This window comes from Gobius niger (genome assembly GCF_951799975.1).
Source record: "Gobius niger genome assembly, chromosome: 13".
Classification (NCBI taxonomy): Eukaryota; Metazoa; Chordata; class Actinopteri; order Gobiiformes; family Gobiidae; genus Gobius; species Gobius niger.
In genome coordinates this window covers 29,462,147-29,480,533 of record NC_136864.1, presented here as the reverse complement: position 1 = coordinate 29,480,533, position 18,387 = coordinate 29,462,147, and the positions used below count along the sequence as shown (strand labels likewise).

Here is an 18,387-nt window from a genome sequence, read left to right as displayed (position 1 = left end):
CCTTTAAGATACTATAAAATGTAGTTATATATAAAATGCCGGCAGAGGGCACAAATCTGGCCCAGTCACTGCACTGTGGTGAAAAATTGAAAAGCTTCTAAATGAAACATGTTTGGTGAAACATGGTGAAGGAGTCTGGACTTTAAAAGGAAGAGCAGGTTAGGTTTTAGAAACCTGGGTGAATGAAACAAATGAAACAAAACAGCACCTCCGTCGTTATCTTTTTGATGAAGAGATGTCATTATGCCGCCTTCATGTTCTCTTTAATTGTTTATAGTGTTCTTTTTTTGTTTTTTTTTATGTTTCACTTTGCTACTCGAAATTTCCACTTCACAACTGGAAAGGATCATCTTTACCAGAGTGCATGAAGGCAGCTTTATGGTTAACACCTGAGAAACGCTAACGTTAGTGTAGAGTGAGAGGTGCAGTACTTGGGCAGGTAGCGCGTCACCGTGATGATCTTGTCTTTGAGGCAGACTTTGTGAAAGGTCCGGCCCATACTGAGCCAGTAAACCGTCTCCTCGTCCTCCACTCGGCGCATGGAGACCAGACCTGAAGAACAAACAAAATCCAATGACGGCCCACTCCATGAGCATGACCCGGATTAAAAAACATGTTTGTGTGAAAATCTGAGGTTTAATGAGGAGCTTTTTTTCCTGCAAGTGACCATGGATTTAGTATACTTCAAATAGATTAGAGAGGCATACTTTTTGGTAAATTTTCAAAAAAGAAATAGTACATTTTGATTTACGCACAATATACATACTTTATATGTCCAATGCTAACTGTGAATTGTGTTAAAGTCAGTATGGGGAAAACACAGGATGTTAGGAATGCGTAGGAAAGTAAGAAATTAATTTGGACCGTGGCTACAAACTGCGGTCCAAAATGGGTAAATTTTGGCCTTTAAAGGGATTGCACAGTGAGGAGAGAGTGAGGATCAAATTTGAGAGTAAACACGATCGAGCTCCCTCCCCCTCCCCTCCTGATTGGACCAGACAGGCCGGCTCACAAGAAAGCTGGTGACATCAAAGTGACATCCCAGACTATCACTTTAATAAAATGATATAATAATAATAATAATAATATATAAAATAGTGATTGAAGCCACACTGAGTCCCATTTCACCGAAAAGATACAAGCATTCGTCTTATTAGTATTTACAGATGTCTTATTGTTGAAAAATACAACAAATATGTAACTTTGCAGTAACTTTGCTCATTTCCTGTGTCTAGCTGGTCATCGTGTTTGGTATTGCTGGCAACTGTAGAGTCCTAAATGTTACGCAGCGTGCCTTTAAACAACGTGTTTAAATGAATAATGAGAGTTAAAGGCAGTCACCTCTGGAGTAGAGTGGGCTGCTGCCGAGGGGCGGGGCTGCCACAGGCTGGGACTTCCTGTGGTTAGGCTGGACGATGATCTGATAGCCCTGCATCAGCCTCTGACAGATGAACTCCTCAAACACCTGCGTGGCGCTCATGGACGGGGCCTCATCTTCACGTCTTACACAGGCAGAGATAAGGATGAATAATATTTTACTACTTCATGTTTAATACTATTTTTTTTTCCAAAATCGGAACTATAGCCACACCTGTCGAGGTCGCTGTGGGGCAGCAGGTCGTAGCAGCCCTCGGTGTAGTCGTTCTGCAGCGCCTGCCGCTCGGGGAAGTAGTCGGTGGTGAGGGGCAGGCAGGCGGGCGTGGTCAGCGACTTCCAGTCCACGCCCACCGTGCAGCAGAAGCTAGGCACTGTGGGAGGCGCAGACAGCACCAAGACTTCAACACGCAACGCAGCGCACAAACGGGCACGAGCGCGTGGACACGGGGCCGTACATGGGTTTGGGGAGTGGGGAGGGTGGGGGTAGTGGAGGAGAAACGACAGATGATGAAGAAGGAGGAGGAGGAGGAAGAGAAGAAAAAAACAGAGTTACTTGTGCTGATCGATTCGGGTGCAGGCTGGAGCGGTGGATTGACTGAACATGCAGATTGTGGCTCGGTGGTGTTGAACAGGAGTGAGGGAGAGGGGGACCTGGAAAGAGTGATCTGCAAAGTGATTTTTACAGTGGATTTAAGCGGAAAACACGTGCAAAAAGAAAACAGGTGACCTCATTCGAGCGCTTGATTGTTGTGCAGCCAGATGTAAAACCATTGGTAGAAATTCAAGTGCAGTTGGACATGCAGGAAGGGAGCAGACATGCTAGAGGACGGGGAACAGTGAGGGGAGAGAGCAGTGCCAGGTAACCCATTCTTCAACTGCCACGTGTAGGTGCTCTCCTCAGCTGGCAATATACTCTATATATACTGTAATACTGTACTGTACTGTTTTAAAGTCAGTCTGTGCCTGAGCAAAAAAAAAAAAGAGCAACACAATATGAAATGTTCACTGCAAGTGTGCTGTTTATGCATGTGAGCAAACTTCAGTGATTATATGACAATGCAGGCAGCAGGCAAATCATGCATGTGTTTCACTTTCAGCAAAACATTTCATTTTATGACGCGATGATGCTATAATAGAATACTCTTACAGGGTTTATAAAGACGCAAGTCAAATTAATGCTTTTTAATGCCATTTTTAATGCCCTAATACTATATTATAATGCCACAAACGCAGAATAAAAAGGTGCATATTTCATTTGCAAGCATTTCATCGAACAGCGGAAAGAAAATTGGACAAAACATGAACAAAAAAAAATTATAATTTACAGCCAAAACGGCCCCTGAACATGTTTTAGATCATTATTTTGTATTAATAATAATAATAATAATAATAATAATAATAATAATGGCTTACACTTACAATTGCGCTAACTTTCTCAAAGTGCCACACTGTCGTCATCATTAAGTCACTTCATACTCGGTGGTGGTAAGCTACTATTGTAAACAGCTGCCCTGGGGCAGACTGACGGAAGTGAGGCAACCTGTCTGTGCCATCGGCCCCTCCGACCACCAACCACTCACTACATTCATTCTGGCCTATTGCACATGTTTTAGTGGTCGGGGGAACCTGACGCCCCTATTTTCCATGAACTTATACAAAATGTCAAAATGGTCGGGCAATATTATCATTTTCCAATAAATTTAGATTTACTGCCAGTTTGAATCCAATGACATTTAAAGCCTTTTGGCACAATTAATATAATGATTTTTAATGCACAGCAGAAAGCCTGTTTTAATATGCAGTATGTTTACAGTTGATGACGTCTTTTTACTCATACAATGTCAGAAGAACTGCATCAAAACAGCAGAAAACTGCAGAGTCAGGGAGAAATACACGTTATTTTGAGTTCATCTGGTCTAAAGCTAAGAATTGTTTCTTCTGTGACGTTTGCAACTTGAACATCAAAGATTTGAGGGGGGAAATGAACAGCTTTCTTAGCCAAGATCTCGATTTTCATGATACATTTACTTTCTGAAGATCTACTTCTTCTGAAAGTTCTTCTGAGCAGAAGTTATAGAAATTTCAGACGACATCACGACGGAGAGCTCTATCGCGTTCAAACGGGGTGGATAAATATTGAAACCTAATGGAGCCTGGAATGGGTTAATGGCAGAAATGGGAACTACACCAACATGATCAGTCATTTAGATCGAGAAACACTAGCAGCGGCGGAGAAAGAGTAAGAGTAAGCAGTTCACAGTCGGGACAAAAGGAGGAGAGAGGAGGGGACGTCCCAGACCGAATGACTTGGATTTCCCGGCCCACGGATTCACCGAACGGAGACACCCGCTGCCGACAGTCGACATTACCCTTCACGTTATAGACACACCGCGGGTTAAAGGTCATTTACGGTTTCACCAATCGACAGGCGGTAGGTACTGCACGTAGAACCAAGGCCAGGGTTATCTGAATTTGGAAGGTCGATTTTTAAGTTTGAGAGAGACTCACTTGGATCACTGCCGTTCAGAGAGAAGTCTTCAAACGGCCCACGACTGGTGAAGGTTCCTGAGGGCAAACAAAATCTGTAACTAGCTGAAAAAACAATATTTCCTTGTTGTTCCTGTGAGGATTTTCCCCAAAACCTTTACCACTGGCGTGACTCGCTGGACTTCCCGTGAACTCCTCCACAGCTCCTCCCATGTACAGCCCGCTCTCTGCATGACGGAATGTGGCTCTCCTGTCAGGCACAAATCCATTTCATGATCTCTAGGCACGTCAAGATGGATCAACTTTACATTCATACTGTGATAAAAGATGTCACACAACATAATCTTAAAAAAGTACAACGGAAGGGTTTCACTTGGATCGCTGTTGTGGATGCTTCTATGTTGGATTGACTAAAAGAAGACTACTTTAGGACACCTTAGCCTATTCAACTTTGGGTCCAACAGTCCACTGAATATTTGTCCAGTAGTGCTGTGGAGCATCCAAGAGCTCTTTTGCAAACCAAAGTTGAATAGTTTGGGAGGAACACACGCCATGTGTGGAGGAAAAATGGAACAGCACACCAACATCTTTACACTATCCTCACTGTGAAGTCTGGTTCAGGGAAAATCATGGTGTGGGGCTGTTTTGTTGCCTCAGGGCCTGGACAACGTGCTATCATCAATAGAAGAATTTATTCACAAGTTTATCAAGGTAGGAAAAATCAAGGTAAAGACATGTGGCAATATAATTGTCATTGGACAAAATATGGGGCATTAAATTAAAAGCTATTTTATTATTCCTAAAATGTTTTAAAAACAACTATTTTAAAAAGTACAGCAAGTACAGTGTTTGGCGGCAACGTGACGTTTTTCCTTCTAACTGCTGCCTATCCAGAGCGTGCGGTTACGCACACACACAGAAGAAAGCAAGTCTTGAGAGTTACTTGAGATTGTGATGAAGACCCCACAGATGAATGGGATATCATTAACTTTAACCATTTTTGCATGCTGGTTTTCTTAGCCGTGTTGTTGGTATCGCCATGCTAAGAAACGCTAGTAGGCACTGAAGGTCAACACTCAAATGCTGAGCCCTTTTACTGCAAAGATGAGCTACGCGAGCAATAGAGAGCGCCCGGCCCTAAAGTCTTCACAGTCGTGCTCATGCTGCTGTAGCGGACTGTAGCATTAGCTGCATCTCTGTCCTGACTCCAGCCAAAATCACCTGTAGGTGCATGCTAATGATATCGCATCTACAGCAGTATTTTCACCGGTGTCCAAATATTACACTGGAGTAACCATGCACAATATACGCTACAAGCTTTTAGCACATTTTTGAGTCCTCGACTTGAGCTCCAGATTCTCTGTGTGACGCTGTAACAGTCTCTCTCTCCTGAAGTCCATTCATGGACCTTTTCCCTCTGCTGTCAGACGCTTTATCACATGACACATTTTTTCATTGGTTAACTCTATGACATCTTGAAATGACATTCAAATGAAGCAGCACTTTCTCTGTAGTCGTAAGTCCAGTCAGGCAAAATGAATGTAACTTTAGGATGTGAAATGTACTGGTCCCTCTGACCCCAGTCCCCTGCCCCACTGACCTGCCCGTGGCCTCGTGGTAAGCCAGCTCCAGCAGCTCCGCAGACGTGTGGGCGGGGTCCCTCTCCTCCTGCAGCTCAGCCATGTTCTGCCTCGTCTGGTGGTGGATTTGGATGGCCTCTCCAGATGGACCTGATGAGCAGGGTCACATGTCACATTTTAACGTATTTTAATATCGACTGTCCCAGAAGTGCAGGTAGGACTTCTGAACTGAGCTGAAACCTGGTACACAGACATTTCACTAAACTAATATTATATTGGACTGTTTTCAGATTTTCAAGGTACTGGTAACAATATTCTGACCGACGGGGAAGGTGTGCATCCATCGGCGGCGGTTGGAGGTGAGCTTCATGGGCATGCGTGACGGGGTGAAGGGGTTGATGAGGGCCCTCTGGGGGGTGTAACCTCCAGGACGGATGTGCAGTGTGGACTCTGCACTGCCCACGGTGAAGCGGCCCGGGGCACTGCTGTCCCGCTGAGAGTCCAGCATCTTCTCCAACAGGTCTGCACCAGGAACAGGAGGGAAGAGGTGATAATGTTAGGTTAGAAGGCAGCGGCAAAATCATGTAACAAGGTGCGTAGATTAGGTATTTTTCAATAAACAATAAATGCTTGTATTTTTATTGGGTCAAATGTTATGCTTGGAAAAGGACAAATCCTAGTTTTATACCACCTAAGTAGTAATTTTGTATTCTAAATCATAAATGACATATAAAAAGTCTGTATAGAGCCGGGACTGGCCCTTACCTCGTGTGCTGGTGTAGCCCAGGGAGCTGCTGACCTCGTACTGCCCGACGTGCACGGCTCTGGGGATGAGCAGCATGTTGGACACGGGGCCCAGGCTGTCGTCCGAGGCCAAGCTGCGCTGCTCCTCAGCGGACCGCACCGGAGGAGACGCCCCCACCCCCACGTTCACCTCCACCGAGCCCCAGCTCTTCCTCACGCTGCCCTCTCTGTCTCTGCCCAACCTGGAACAAACCCACAGACTCATTTCACACTGATGACAACCTCGAGCCTTACACGGCACTTTCTTCAAGTAATAATGTTCTAGACGTGAACATTTACTTGGAAAAACTAGTCTGACAATAAACTGAAACCTTCCTAACAGTGAATGTTTGGTGAGGTGGTGGCTTGCCTGAAATGAGTGTTCTTCTGAACCCGTGATGGACCGGGAAGTCTGAAGACCTGCGCGTCGTAAGCATCGTAGTCCACCTGGATGGGCAGGCTGTTGTCGGGCTCTTTCTGAACACAGAGCGCTGAAAACAGACTTATGCATTAATAAACACATAAACACATACTAGATACTAGATATTAGATAGGACTTCTTTCAGTTCATGGGTAAAAAGTCATTTCTCACTGTGTTCTTTGTGATTCTTCATTTTCTCTGCGTGAAGCTGAAAAAATATTGATAGTATTGACTTTACTGCTGAGAAGCTGATACCCAGTTTTCAGATCATTTCATTGAAGCTTACCTTGCGTCCTGCCAGTTTAATGCGAGGCGTGAAGTAACTGCAGGAGCTTTGGCTTTTCGATGTGTAAAAGCTGCAGACAGTGAAAAGATACAAGAACTGTGTGACAATGTTTTCATCTTTATATTTGGGCTTTGCCGTTGATAAAGGTTGTTTCTTAATCTTCAAATCAGAGAGATTTCGTGAAACTTGTGTTCTTCTAGGCCAGTGGTTCTCAATCTGCAGTATTTGGGCTTCCTTCAGGTGATACTACATGGTCATCTGCAATTGTTTCTTTGGCAGTCACATGACATAAACGACACCCGCCGCCATACTGGATAATGTTTCTAAAACACAATGTCAAACTGAGAATACAGCAGGGTGGGAGCGCTTCACTGGGTCAGAGACTTGACAAAGGTGCAGACAGGTGCTCTACCAGGACGATCAACAAATAAAATCAATTATAAAGTATAAAATTCTGAAGGAGAATAGTAGGAAGTGGCAGTGTATGAACTGCTTGTCACTTTATAACTGTCACAGAGAGGAAACTGGAATTACTATAGCTATGAGGTACTGCACAAAAGGATTAGTGTGTACAGAAGTGCTGCTGGTCAAAAAGAGACAAATTCAATGAGAGACAATTCAATTCAAAGACAAATCAACAAATCGGGTCCCAATTAAGATAAGGACATACCTTTAATCAAAGCTTTCACACTGCCCTTGTTTTTAATAAAGGCAGGCTAAATCTATTTTTTTTAATGAAACTAGAGACTCTAATCTTCATTTTGGAGTAGAACATGTACTTATCACTGCAACACAAGGGTAAAGTTCAGATATAATTTAGTCCAAAATAGGCATATTTTAGAGCCGTTTGAAGGCCCAGTTAAGTCCTGGTTTGATCCTGAAAGGTCAAGTATTTTAAGAGGTAGAACTTGAATGACAATAGCTCATCTGGGCTTCCTGCCGGGCAGCTCTAACTGCCACAAAACCAAGACTAGGATTTATGTTGCGCTTTACATGTGGAAGTTACAATGAGGAAGTTGTGTTTGAAGATGTCTTTGAAAATGGATGGATTGTGCTATAGTTCTAAAGGTCCTCCCCCTGGAGTCCTGCGACGCAAACCCTATCCGCGAGTTAATGATTGACTGTAGTAACGGCGGCCTTACCTGTGGTTGATCCAGTGTGGCAGGTTGTAATCGTCTCCCACTCGAGAGTCTCCGGGAGTGGTTTTGTTGTGGAGCTACAGAAGGCCACAGATAGTCAGTGTTGATAGATACATACGCTGCACTTAGGCCAAAGGGCTGACATTGAAGCTGAGGGCTCACCTTAAACAGAGGCACCGCATGTAAGGGCTGCTCTCCCATACACACCAGGTCCACACCAATACCTGCAAAACCAGCCATTTACATTAGATTTCATCATCAACAGAAAACGGTGCCGTATAAATAATGTGTGGAAAACATATTATATTCTATCTGTCTATCTATCAGTAAATGCTTGAATTAGGCTTTCAGACGTTTCTGAAGTGTTGTCAATATGCTGCTCACAAAAAGATAGTTTGTTATGAAGGCAGTTTAATCACCAAAATTGATCCCTATGCAATTTTCTCACATTTTTCAGGGGGAGAAATATGGAAAGAAGATGGCCAAGAAAACATAGCGCTATTTTTTTGCTTACTTTTGCGTTGGCGATTGGTACAAATGTGTCTGTTTGGATAGTAACGGCGCAGGCGGTCTGATTTTCTTTCACAAAATGCTGCGTTTACAACGTAGATCTATGGTGGCGAAAGTTAACTACTCTTCTACTATAAAACATACTGATTACCAGCTTTAAAACTAAAAAGGAAAACAGCAGGATTTCGTCATGCCAGAATGATGAAAGAAATACAGATTAGATTAAGGCCATGTCTACACTTATCCTAATATTTTTTTATAAACACAGACTTTTCTCCAACCGTATATAAAAAAATCTCTGTTCACATGACAGATTTTTTGCAGAACTGATGACGTTTCATCTCCATAAACCCCTCATTTCACCAGCGTTTATTGGTCAAACTAATATAAACATTGTTTCAGTAGAATATAAGTCAAATGCAAAGAGGTTTTCTGCCTCATAAATAAACTGCTTATCGCCTCATGGAGAAGCGTAAACCCCAGGGCTGAGACACATGTCCCTGATGCTGTGGACCAAAGACAACTGTCTAAGCCAACAAGGTAAATTACTGTAAAGTACTATGTCAGCACTATGTACCATACTTGCCAACTCTCCCGATTCGCGCGGGAGACTCCCGATTTTTAACCCCATCTCCCGCTCAGTCATTTCTCCAGCTAATCTCCCGATTTTACAGTGAAGAGCGACTCATGACAAAACGCCGTAGTTCATAGCAGCAGTCGAGCATTTATGGCACGGTGCCATTGATACACGCAGCTTCGAGAAATAAATATCCATTTATACTGCGTTTAGAAAACTATCCAAATAATGACGCCATTCATCTGGATGCATGTGGCCAGGAAGCCCAAATGCAGAAATATCTGCGTTTCTGAGTTGCACATTCCCTACTGCTCTGGCTCCAATGCCCTCTGGAGCGTGACCTTACCGTTGTCGATCATCCTCTGTTTGGTGAGGATCATGAGCATCCGGTCCACCTCAAACACGCCCACCCCCGGAGTGATCACCACGGACATCTGCCCCGTCCGGTCGAAGTTACGGTTGATGTAGTGCTTATCGAACACTGCCGAAACAAACACGGACACCGGTTATGGTTGTTCCAAAACAACAAAGTACTAGTCTGAATAAAAACAACAGGAAAAGCAGTAAAAAAAAATACACTCCAGAGCACATGACTACTTAATCATGATCAACTAAGTCTGCGCCGCTCGATTCTGCCAGTGACGGCAACAAAGCCAGTAGTTTTTTTTAAACTTAATACCAATCAACAAAGGAGCCAGTATATTAAAGTGATAGTCTGTAAGATTGCAATGTGAGGAAAGAGTGAAATTTTAATGTAAACAAGTTCCACCCCCTCCCCTCCTGATTGGACCAGAAAGACACTCCTAGTTTGCAAAATGAATAGTGAACACTCATGCTCCTCCCCCTTCTCTCCTAATTGGACCTGACAGGCCACTTCACAGGCAAGCTCGTCTCATTGGTCAAAGTGATTAGTGTCTGAAATCAGCAAAGGGAGGGACTTTAGAATAAATATGATTATTTAATATTACTTATGTTATTCAGTTGGTCTATTCTTCGCAATCTATCACATTCCTAAAACATTAAATCTTACAGACTATCACTTAAACAGTACTGATTCCAGCCCCTAAGAATCATAAACATTTAATTCATTTTGTCTCTCAGTGAGTTTGGGGCCCATTTATTGTTTTTATCATCGCCCAGCCCTAACATTTCATAACTTGCAGGGTCATTTTTCAGGGTCATTGTCACAAAAATGCTAGAAAACTTGCCTGAGAGTTCATGACATTGATGCTTTGTAATTAGAGGCACCCTGTTTTCTCTCACTAGGTTTAACCATATTTGGAACTTTTAGAGCTTGAAATTGAACAGTCTCATTCGTCATTAGACATTCGTGGTGAGATTTGACAAATACGAACCATTGAAGGAGAGGTTGATGGCCTCGAGGTAGTTTCCTTGAACCGCAGTGGAGTTATATCCCACAGGAAATCCATCTACGAATGAGAAAAATATCCCACATTAGCGTTTCCTGCGCTGAATGATTCCATGTATATTTCAGTCTCACCAGCTTCTTTGAGCCGCACCAGCACCGGGTACTGGATGAACAGCTTCTTAATGGTGACCAGTAGAGAGGTCCACTCGTCACGCCTCTCGTTTTGAGCCACAACTCTGACGGGAAATCAAAAAACTTCTGTGTAACTGTGAAACGTTCTTCCCTTTGCGTTTTTTTTTGTGTACGTTTTGGACTCACCTGTAGAAATCTTCACAAAACCTTCCCTCGTGATCCTGGTGAATTGATCCTCTCAGGGCCTCGGGAAATTCATCTGAACAAAGAAATATAAAAGGGAATATGATTTGTGCAAATTAAAGCCACACTGCAGAACAATCCAGGTTATGTCGCTTTTTAATCACAGAAACTGCTCACCTAAAGATTTAGCGTTGTAGAAAGTCCTGGAGAAAAGCACCACAGTGACTTCATGACTGCAGTTCTTTTCCTGTGGACAAGACAGAAATATTAATAAACTTTTGATTTCGCCATTTAAAAAACTGTAATTACACACCTTCCATTTGGCAAAGAGGTCCGAGAGAAAACCACTGACTGCCTTTTCGAAGTAAAGGTCCCCTAAGTAAAACACACAGAGGAAGAAATGCGTCTCACCCATGTGACCATAAAACTTTAATAACAAAGTAGAGCTTACCATAGATGTCAAAATCCCACATCTCACAGCTCATCTGGATGAAGATGTAAACCATGGCTGACGTAGATCTGAACACCACCTGACACACACAGAGAAACAAGGGTTTAAAGTAACGTTACTCGGACATAATCGACCCATTTGTCTGATGATGGACTTTGTGCTCAAGTTAGGGAATAATGCAACTGTGCAAACCAAACTTACCCAAATCTAAAAGCTTCCAGAAAAAAGTGTCAAAAATGAGACGAAAATAAGAATGAAAATGCAACAAAAATACAACAACAAAAAGAGACATAAAAGTGGCAAAAAATGTGACGGCAAAGCAAGGAAACAGATCCATTTAGATGAGTTTTTTAGGTCTTAGCTTTTAGAATTGGGTGAAGCTGAACTGGTTAAGGCAGGGGTTAAGAGGTTAAAAAACATGATATCCGACATGAATTTTAAAAGAATCAGTACTAGTGTTTATGAAGGCGCCCAAACAGAACGGCCACAGCCTTACCCTGGTGTCTTCACTGATGTATCCACACGTGACCTTTTCACCTTTGACCCACAGCTCGCTGGCCTGGGCTCTGGGAGACACAGGAAGGACTTCAACTTAAGAATTGTTTAAAAAAAAAAATCTGCTATCCTGCTTTTTAATACTTTTAGAAACCACTGGCATTTAACGCATTTAAAGGGATATTTCAGGATTTTTGACATAGGGCCTCATTTCCTCGTTATCCAGAGTGTTTCTGATTTCTGGAGCTATTTTTTTTGTAATTCATGCAGTTCTTAAGTTTGAAGAGTTTCGTGGCGCTAGGCTAATGCAAGGCTAGTGCATTTCTACGATATCAGTTAGCCTGCATTAAAAACAGTGTGACCCGCCCCACAGTGATCCTGAGGCAAATCACTTATAACACCAGACTAACCATATAAATGTCTGTGTTGATAGAATGGCAAAAATCCTGAAATATCCCTTTAAGTTGGATCAACAACAAACTCCAACTAGCCAAAAATGTGTCGATAGAATCATTTTAACCATTTTGCATTTAAAGTACCTTATATTTGAGCAGCATGTTTGTATAAGCTAGCGGCGGAGTGATCTGCTACAAAATAGTCCCTCAAAATGCGATCATTCATGTGATGCAAGGTCAGTTATATTTATATTAAAATTATTCTATGGACACAGACATTTATATGGTTAGTCTGGTGTTATAAGTGATTTGCCTCAGGTGCTCTGTGGAGCGGGTCAGACTGTGTTTAATGCAGGCTAGCTGATATCGTAGAAATGCACTAGCCTTGCACTAGCCTAGCGCCACGAAACTCTTCAAACATAAGAACTGCATGAATTACAAAAAATCTCCAGAAATCAGCAACGCTCTGGATAACTAGGAAATGATGTAAAAAATCCTGAAATATCCCTTTCAGTCCACACAAAACACTGAGGGGGTCATTTACCAAGGCTTTGCTCATTAGCAAAAGTACAGTGGGAGGAAAAAGTGAGAACACTGTGTGGAATTTCTTAAATTTCTGGTCCAATCTATATCAAAATCCCAAGAATGACATTTACATTTTATAATTTTTTTATTGGCCATAACATGTAAACGTTAACAAGGCAGGGAGGAAAAAGTGAGTACACCGCCTGAATTCGACTTTGGGTTTTTCTGTGGAGGCGGATTAGACACTCACAACGATCAGGATGAATCTAGAGCATTCCTCTTTACAAAACTGCTGCAGTTCAGTGAGATTCAGGCGGTGTACTTACTTATTCCTCCCTGCCCTGTGAATGTTTACATGTTATGGCCAATACAAAATATAATAAAATGTAAATGTTTGGATGGCATTAGTTTAAGCATTCTTGTGATTTTAATAAAGATTGGACCACATTTAGTGACAAATTTAGGCAGAATTGTGAGAAATTCCACACGGCGTACTCACTCTTTCCTCCCACTGTAGGTAAGTATGTGTAAAAGTACCTGATTCCCGCAAACTCCACTTTCTGGGTCACATAAGCACAAGTGCTCACCTGGAATTATGGAAAAAGGAAAATTTGAGAACATTTTGATTGTTAGTTTTCTTTTTTTTCTCTCCACTTTGTCTCACCAGACTCTTCTTGAGCCTCCACATGTCGCCTCGCCCGATGTACTGGTCTTTGAAAGTCAGCTCCACCAGGTCCAGAGTCACCTCCTGCAGGAAAACCCATCAAGTAGATTCTGGATCGAAGTGTAATGATCAGAAATGATACCTTTGGGTCGACGATGTTGACGATGACATCCTGATAGGCCCGCAGCTTAAACACCTGTGCCACGGTCTGGTCCACGCTGATGGTCTCTGAGGAGAACACACAGCATGTGGTCAGTGATAGTACTTTGAGGACAGGGAGACAGTAATGCTCTTTCTTTATGCTCCAGAACTTCACTTTCCCCTTGTAGTCCAGTAAATGAATTGTAAATTTAACAAAACGACTTTAGACCAGTGCATCCTGAGTCATTATTACCAATCTGGAACCCAGGAATCACAACAACAGGCAAGGGCTGTAACAACTATATAACGCTCTGTGAATTTCATTTTGGAGCTTGGGAGAGATATGGGAAAGAGCTATGAAAGCAGAATGTCGCCTCTATGAATTTATGAACTCCTGTTTGTTGCTGTTGTATTATTTCAACCTCCACAGTCAGGCTGGGAATTGCATATTCAAAGATCCATGAAAAACACGTACCTTTCTGAAGATCTTCTTTAAGGCTTTTGACCTGCAGCAGGAGTGGGCTGGCCAATGAGAAAGAGAGAAATTAAATAACAGTACCATCTGTTAACTTGAATAAATCAAAGCCCCTCACCTGTACTCATCAGTGGGGTGTGCGATCTCAATGATGTCCCCCAGCCTGACCTGAGGGAAGACCTTTGGGTTGACCACCAGTTCATCGTCTGCACAAAAACACCACTGTTAGAGAGGACTGTGACGTATTATTATCACAATCAGCAAAATACATCACAACAATACTTTATTTTATTTTATCTGACAGAAATGAACAGTATACAATGTATAACTATTATAGCATGATTCCAAAACTCGGGAATGTGATGACATATTGCTAAGCATTATGGGATTAGCAGCAATTGCAAACTAATGGAGATTTTAAAAGTTAAAATACTGGAGTTATTGTTCACATTAAAACACTTGGACACCACAGTGAGTTAGATGTATTTATCAGCAGTAATTCAGCAGCTAACGGAGCTGTTCCACGGCTATTTTCTCCACTTTATAAACTGTTTTTAGCTAATGTTAGTCAATGGAAATGTATGCTAACAGCTGCAAAGATGGCCGATCTCCATGGTAACTGTAGACTTTCCCGAACTCTATAGCTTAGAAATGTCATGTTAATTCAGGAATTTAAAGACTATTGAGAGATAAAGAGATATGGTTGGGGGGTATACAAGTTTTAGCTTGTATATTTGTTGAAAGTACCAATGACAAAAGTTAAGAGTAATTTATCCTTATTTTAATCCAGGTTTGGCCTGCTATCATCTTGATAAGTAAATACAGGAAAAGTGAATCTTCAGAAAATATTATTGCTATATATTCTACACAGGAGTCTTTCTGTGGGCTTCTTTTACAAAATGAAATTAGAAGAAAAGCAGCTACTTTATTTAGAAATACTTGAGTAACTATCGGCAGTGAGTAGAAAAGATATTTCCCCCCAAAAATAACAAAGTTTCCTCTCAATCATTTCCTATGGCTGACTTAAATGTTTGAAATTGATGCCCAAAGAGAAAATGCATCTTGAGAACAGTTGTTTCGTGGACAGTTATTAAACTTCACTCATATGAAGCTTTTGAGAAAGTCCTACTTTAAAGAAATGAAGGGACTAATAATTCCAAGCTTCAGGTTGGATCCTGTTTACAGAATGTCACATTTTTTCCTCACATTGTGCAAATCTTGACATCTCACTTTAGTAAATAAGTACTTACCACTTCCACCAAACCCCTTCTTGTGGAGCACGAGCTTATATGACTTGTTAGTTCTCATCTCGAACTACCTAAAAAACAGACATGTCTAGGTTGCTTTGTTCCAATAGAAATGAGTATTTGACACACACTGCTGTCAAACAACATACACACACCCGCACAAACACAACACATGCAGACAGACTTTCATGCTCTTTACTGTGTGAATATTCAGGATAGAGATGTAAAAGCAGCATCCATTTCCTCGCTTATTATTGCCAAGTATAATTTAACCAAACTTGGAAACAAACACAGCAGCTATATGCAAATAGTTTCCCCATATTGCTAAACAAATTTGATATCACCCCAGATCTTTTATGCGTTTAAGTGCTGACATTGGCACACTCGATTCAGCAATAACATTTCAGCACTAAAGACAATACCTGCAGTGGCTTTTGTCAACAGCTTGAGCTCGATGAAATAGTGGCATGATGGGATTCAGAAGCTGCTCGTAAACGCTAGCTCTGCGCGCTTAGCATGTTGTGTATTTACGGCATGACGTCGCACACTCGCCAATAAAACTCACTGGAAAGAGACGGTATTTTTACAGTAAGTTTAAACAACAGAGAAAAGTGTTTAACTCTGTTTATGGACGAGAATAAGCTGCTGGGAAGTGATATGTTTGCAACGGAGTGCACGACTCGTGACTGTGTACTTCCGGGGACATGCAAAGACGTGATCTGATTGGTCAAGGGGCGTCCAAAGAAATGTTATTAAAAAAAATAAATAATGATGATTATTTTTTATTTAACCTTTACTTTGAATTAACCTTCATAAGTCTACTGGACTATTAAAAATAAACTTACCTAAAATATACAGTGGTATGTTATTCATTGAGAACGTACTTAAAATATACTGATTTTACCCGAACTGCTGCTGCTTGAATAACATTTTTCATGTGACTTTGTTTTTACTGTCATTTTAGATTGTTGGATATTGCCAGTTTGTCTGTTGTAATGATGATGATAATAATAATAATAATAATAATAATAATAATAATAATAATAATAATAATAATAATAATAATAATAATAATAATAACAATAATAATAATAATAATAATAATAGTAGTAGTAGTAGTAACAATAAATGAATAAATAAATAAATAAAATGTTCACGTGACTTTGGGCCACTTCCGGTTTTAGCCTATGTTTGTGATTAGCTGGAGCTAAAGGTAAGATCGCTTGTAAACATGTCTAAAGGCCAAACTCTTAGAGATTTGGTGAATGCGCGGCTCGCTGCCGCAGCTGAAGACGTATTTGGGCTGTTTGAAAGAACGATAGCGGAGTATAAGGAGGAACTGTGTCGCTACGAAGAGGAGAACCGGTGGAAACAGCAGATACCGCTGGACTCCATGGTGGGCCCCAGAGTGCTGCCCACAGTGGGTGACCAGACTCCTGGCCCTGACCTAAAACAGGAATTAGTTAAGACCCTGCAGATTAAAGAGGAGCCAGATGAGCAGAGCGTTAACACGGAGGAGCAGCTAGAGTTAAATCCAGTCTGTGCGGAGATGGAAGAATCCTCACTGCTTCCACAAAGACAAACTGAGGTAAAACAGGAACCACAAGGAGAGGACATCAGCTCAGATCCACATTTCCACCGGCAGACTGAGGGAGACCCTGAGCACTCTTCTGACAGTTACAATGACGAAGACTGTGAACCATTCAGCTGTTCCTTTTCACAGATGGAGACAGAGGCTGGTAGAGACCAATACAACCAAGTCCATATCAGAGACAGAAGCATCAAAATGTCACCCCAAAACACATGTGCACCAGAGACCAGCGCCACTGCAAACAGCAGGGACGTGCCAGGTGCTGACGAAGAAGCTGAGAGGAAGAAGCACCAGTGTTCTGTCTGTAAAAAACGATTTGGTTTTAAAAGTTTGCTGGAGAAACACTTAAGGGTGCACACAGGAGAGAGACCTTACAGCTGTTCTATTTGTAATAAAGAGTTTGGTCAAATTTACGGCCTGAGAGATCACAGAAGACTGCATACAGGTGAAAAACCTTTCAGCTGTTCACTGTGCAGTAAGACATTTGCCCACTCGTCTTCCCTCAGGGCACATATGAAAACTCACACTGGGGAAAGACCTTACAGCTGTTCACGCTGCAGTAAAACATTTTCTCAAGGTTCCGCACTCACAGTACACATGAGGACGCACACGGGCGATAGACCTTACAGCTGTTCACACTGCAGTAAAACATTTGCCCAAAGTTCTGCTCTCGCCGTACACATGCGGACTCACACAGGTGACAGGCCTTACAGGTGTTCCCTCTGTAATAAAACATTTACCCAAACGGGCGGTCTCACGGCTCATAAGTGCACTCACACAAGCGAAAGACCTTACAGCTGTTCCGTCTGTAATGAGACCTTTACCACCAGGCGTGTTGTGGAGTTACACATGTCGACGACTCACGGAGCAGAAGCCACAGCTCAGCATTTTGACTTTGAAGGTTTATAACTGCGGCCCTTCTTTCAATGTTTACTTTTCATTAGGCTGAAGATTCAAACAGGCGACCTGGGTAGTAAGACATGTATATATATATTTATTTAATGCAATATGTATCATTACAAAACTCATCAGAGCAATTTACAGTGTGTTTAGTTTCACTGTAATAACATCTGAAAATATAGTTATTTATGTTGTCCCAACTTGGTTCATGGCAGTCAACATGTTTCTATTCAAATATATGTAGTAAAAAAGAAGAAATCAATCATCCTAATATCATGGCAATACTGTAAAACATTAACACACACTGAAAAGATGATTTTCTTTTTAGAATGATTTAACAAAAGTAGGCGAAACAAAACAAAAACATGGACTTTTTTTTCAGCTCAAGTCAATGTTATAACTGCTCACAACACTATTTATGTGTATGTTAGTTAAGTTTTTCAAAGAATGTATTGATTTTTGTGAGCTGCTGTTACAGTATTACAACACTTTTGGCCCTCAATAAAAACTGTCCCATCCTGAGCCAATTTATCATTCTACATCTGTGGCCTGTTTTATTCAGTTTCTTCTATTTTGAAATAATTGTATCTAGTTAGCATCAATTGCATGTTCTTGGTTTTAAGGTAAGACATAATTTATTTTGCCTGTGGAGAAGTTTG

General features: G+C 41.6%; 2 protein-coding genes across 2 annotated transcripts in view; one reads left to right on the top strand and one right to left on the bottom strand.

Annotated features, from left to right (window-relative positions):
• Positions 1–15,903, bottom strand: part of depdc5 (DEP domain containing 5, GATOR1 subcomplex subunit) — a 30,461-nt gene extending 14,558 nt beyond the window's left edge. The window contains exons 1-28 of the mRNA XM_079570189.1: positions 15,660–15,903; positions 15,241–15,308; positions 14,109–14,196; positions 13,991–14,037; positions 13,517–13,602; positions 13,375–13,458; positions 13,248–13,297; positions 11,792–11,861; positions 11,296–11,374; positions 11,158–11,219; positions 11,022–11,091; positions 10,848–10,920; positions 10,662–10,765; positions 10,516–10,590; positions 9,507–9,641; positions 8,236–8,297; positions 8,077–8,150; positions 6,935–7,004; positions 6,820–6,856; positions 6,598–6,718; positions 6,210–6,430; positions 5,766–5,966; positions 5,465–5,594; positions 4,026–4,114; positions 3,886–3,942; positions 1,592–1,775; positions 1,342–1,502; positions 432–552 (exon numbers count right to left, since the gene is read on the bottom strand). Coding sequence (XP_079426315.1) covers positions 432–552; positions 1,342–1,502; positions 1,592–1,775; positions 3,886–3,942; positions 4,026–4,114; positions 5,465–5,594; positions 5,766–5,966; positions 6,210–6,430; positions 6,598–6,718; positions 6,820–6,856; positions 6,935–7,004; positions 8,077–8,150; positions 8,236–8,297; positions 9,507–9,641; positions 10,516–10,590; positions 10,662–10,765; positions 10,848–10,920; positions 11,022–11,091; positions 11,158–11,219; positions 11,296–11,374; positions 11,792–11,861; positions 13,248–13,297; positions 13,375–13,458; positions 13,517–13,602; positions 13,991–14,037; positions 14,109–14,196; positions 15,241–15,298 — 2,609 coding nt within the window. The 5' untranslated portion in view covers positions 15,299–15,308; positions 15,660–15,903. The remainder of the gene's footprint in view (positions 1–431; positions 553–1,341; positions 1,503–1,591; positions 1,776–3,885; positions 3,943–4,025; positions 4,115–5,464; positions 5,595–5,765; positions 5,967–6,209; positions 6,431–6,597; positions 6,719–6,819; positions 6,857–6,934; positions 7,005–8,076; positions 8,151–8,235; positions 8,298–9,506; positions 9,642–10,515; positions 10,591–10,661; positions 10,766–10,847; positions 10,921–11,021; positions 11,092–11,157; positions 11,220–11,295; positions 11,375–11,791; positions 11,862–13,247; positions 13,298–13,374; positions 13,459–13,516; positions 13,603–13,990; positions 14,038–14,108; positions 14,197–15,240; positions 15,309–15,659) is intronic.
• Positions 15,904–16,417: 514 nt separating this feature from the next.
• On the top strand, positions 16,418–17,871 carry LOC306973338 (uncharacterized protein). Its single transcript, XM_079570243.1, has one exon. The coding sequence runs from the start codon at positions 16,469–16,471 to the stop codon at positions 17,735–17,737; it is 1,269 nt and encodes a 422-aa protein (XP_079426369.1). The 5' UTR covers positions 16,418–16,468; the 3' UTR covers positions 17,738–17,871.
• Positions 17,872–18,387: the final 516 nt, after the last annotated feature.

Excerpts from the sequence above, each read along its gene's own strand:
- LOC306973338 (XM_079570243.1), top strand. The coding sequence starts at position 16,469 with ATGTCTAAAGGCCAAACTCTTAGAGATTTGGTGAATGCGCGGCTCGCT.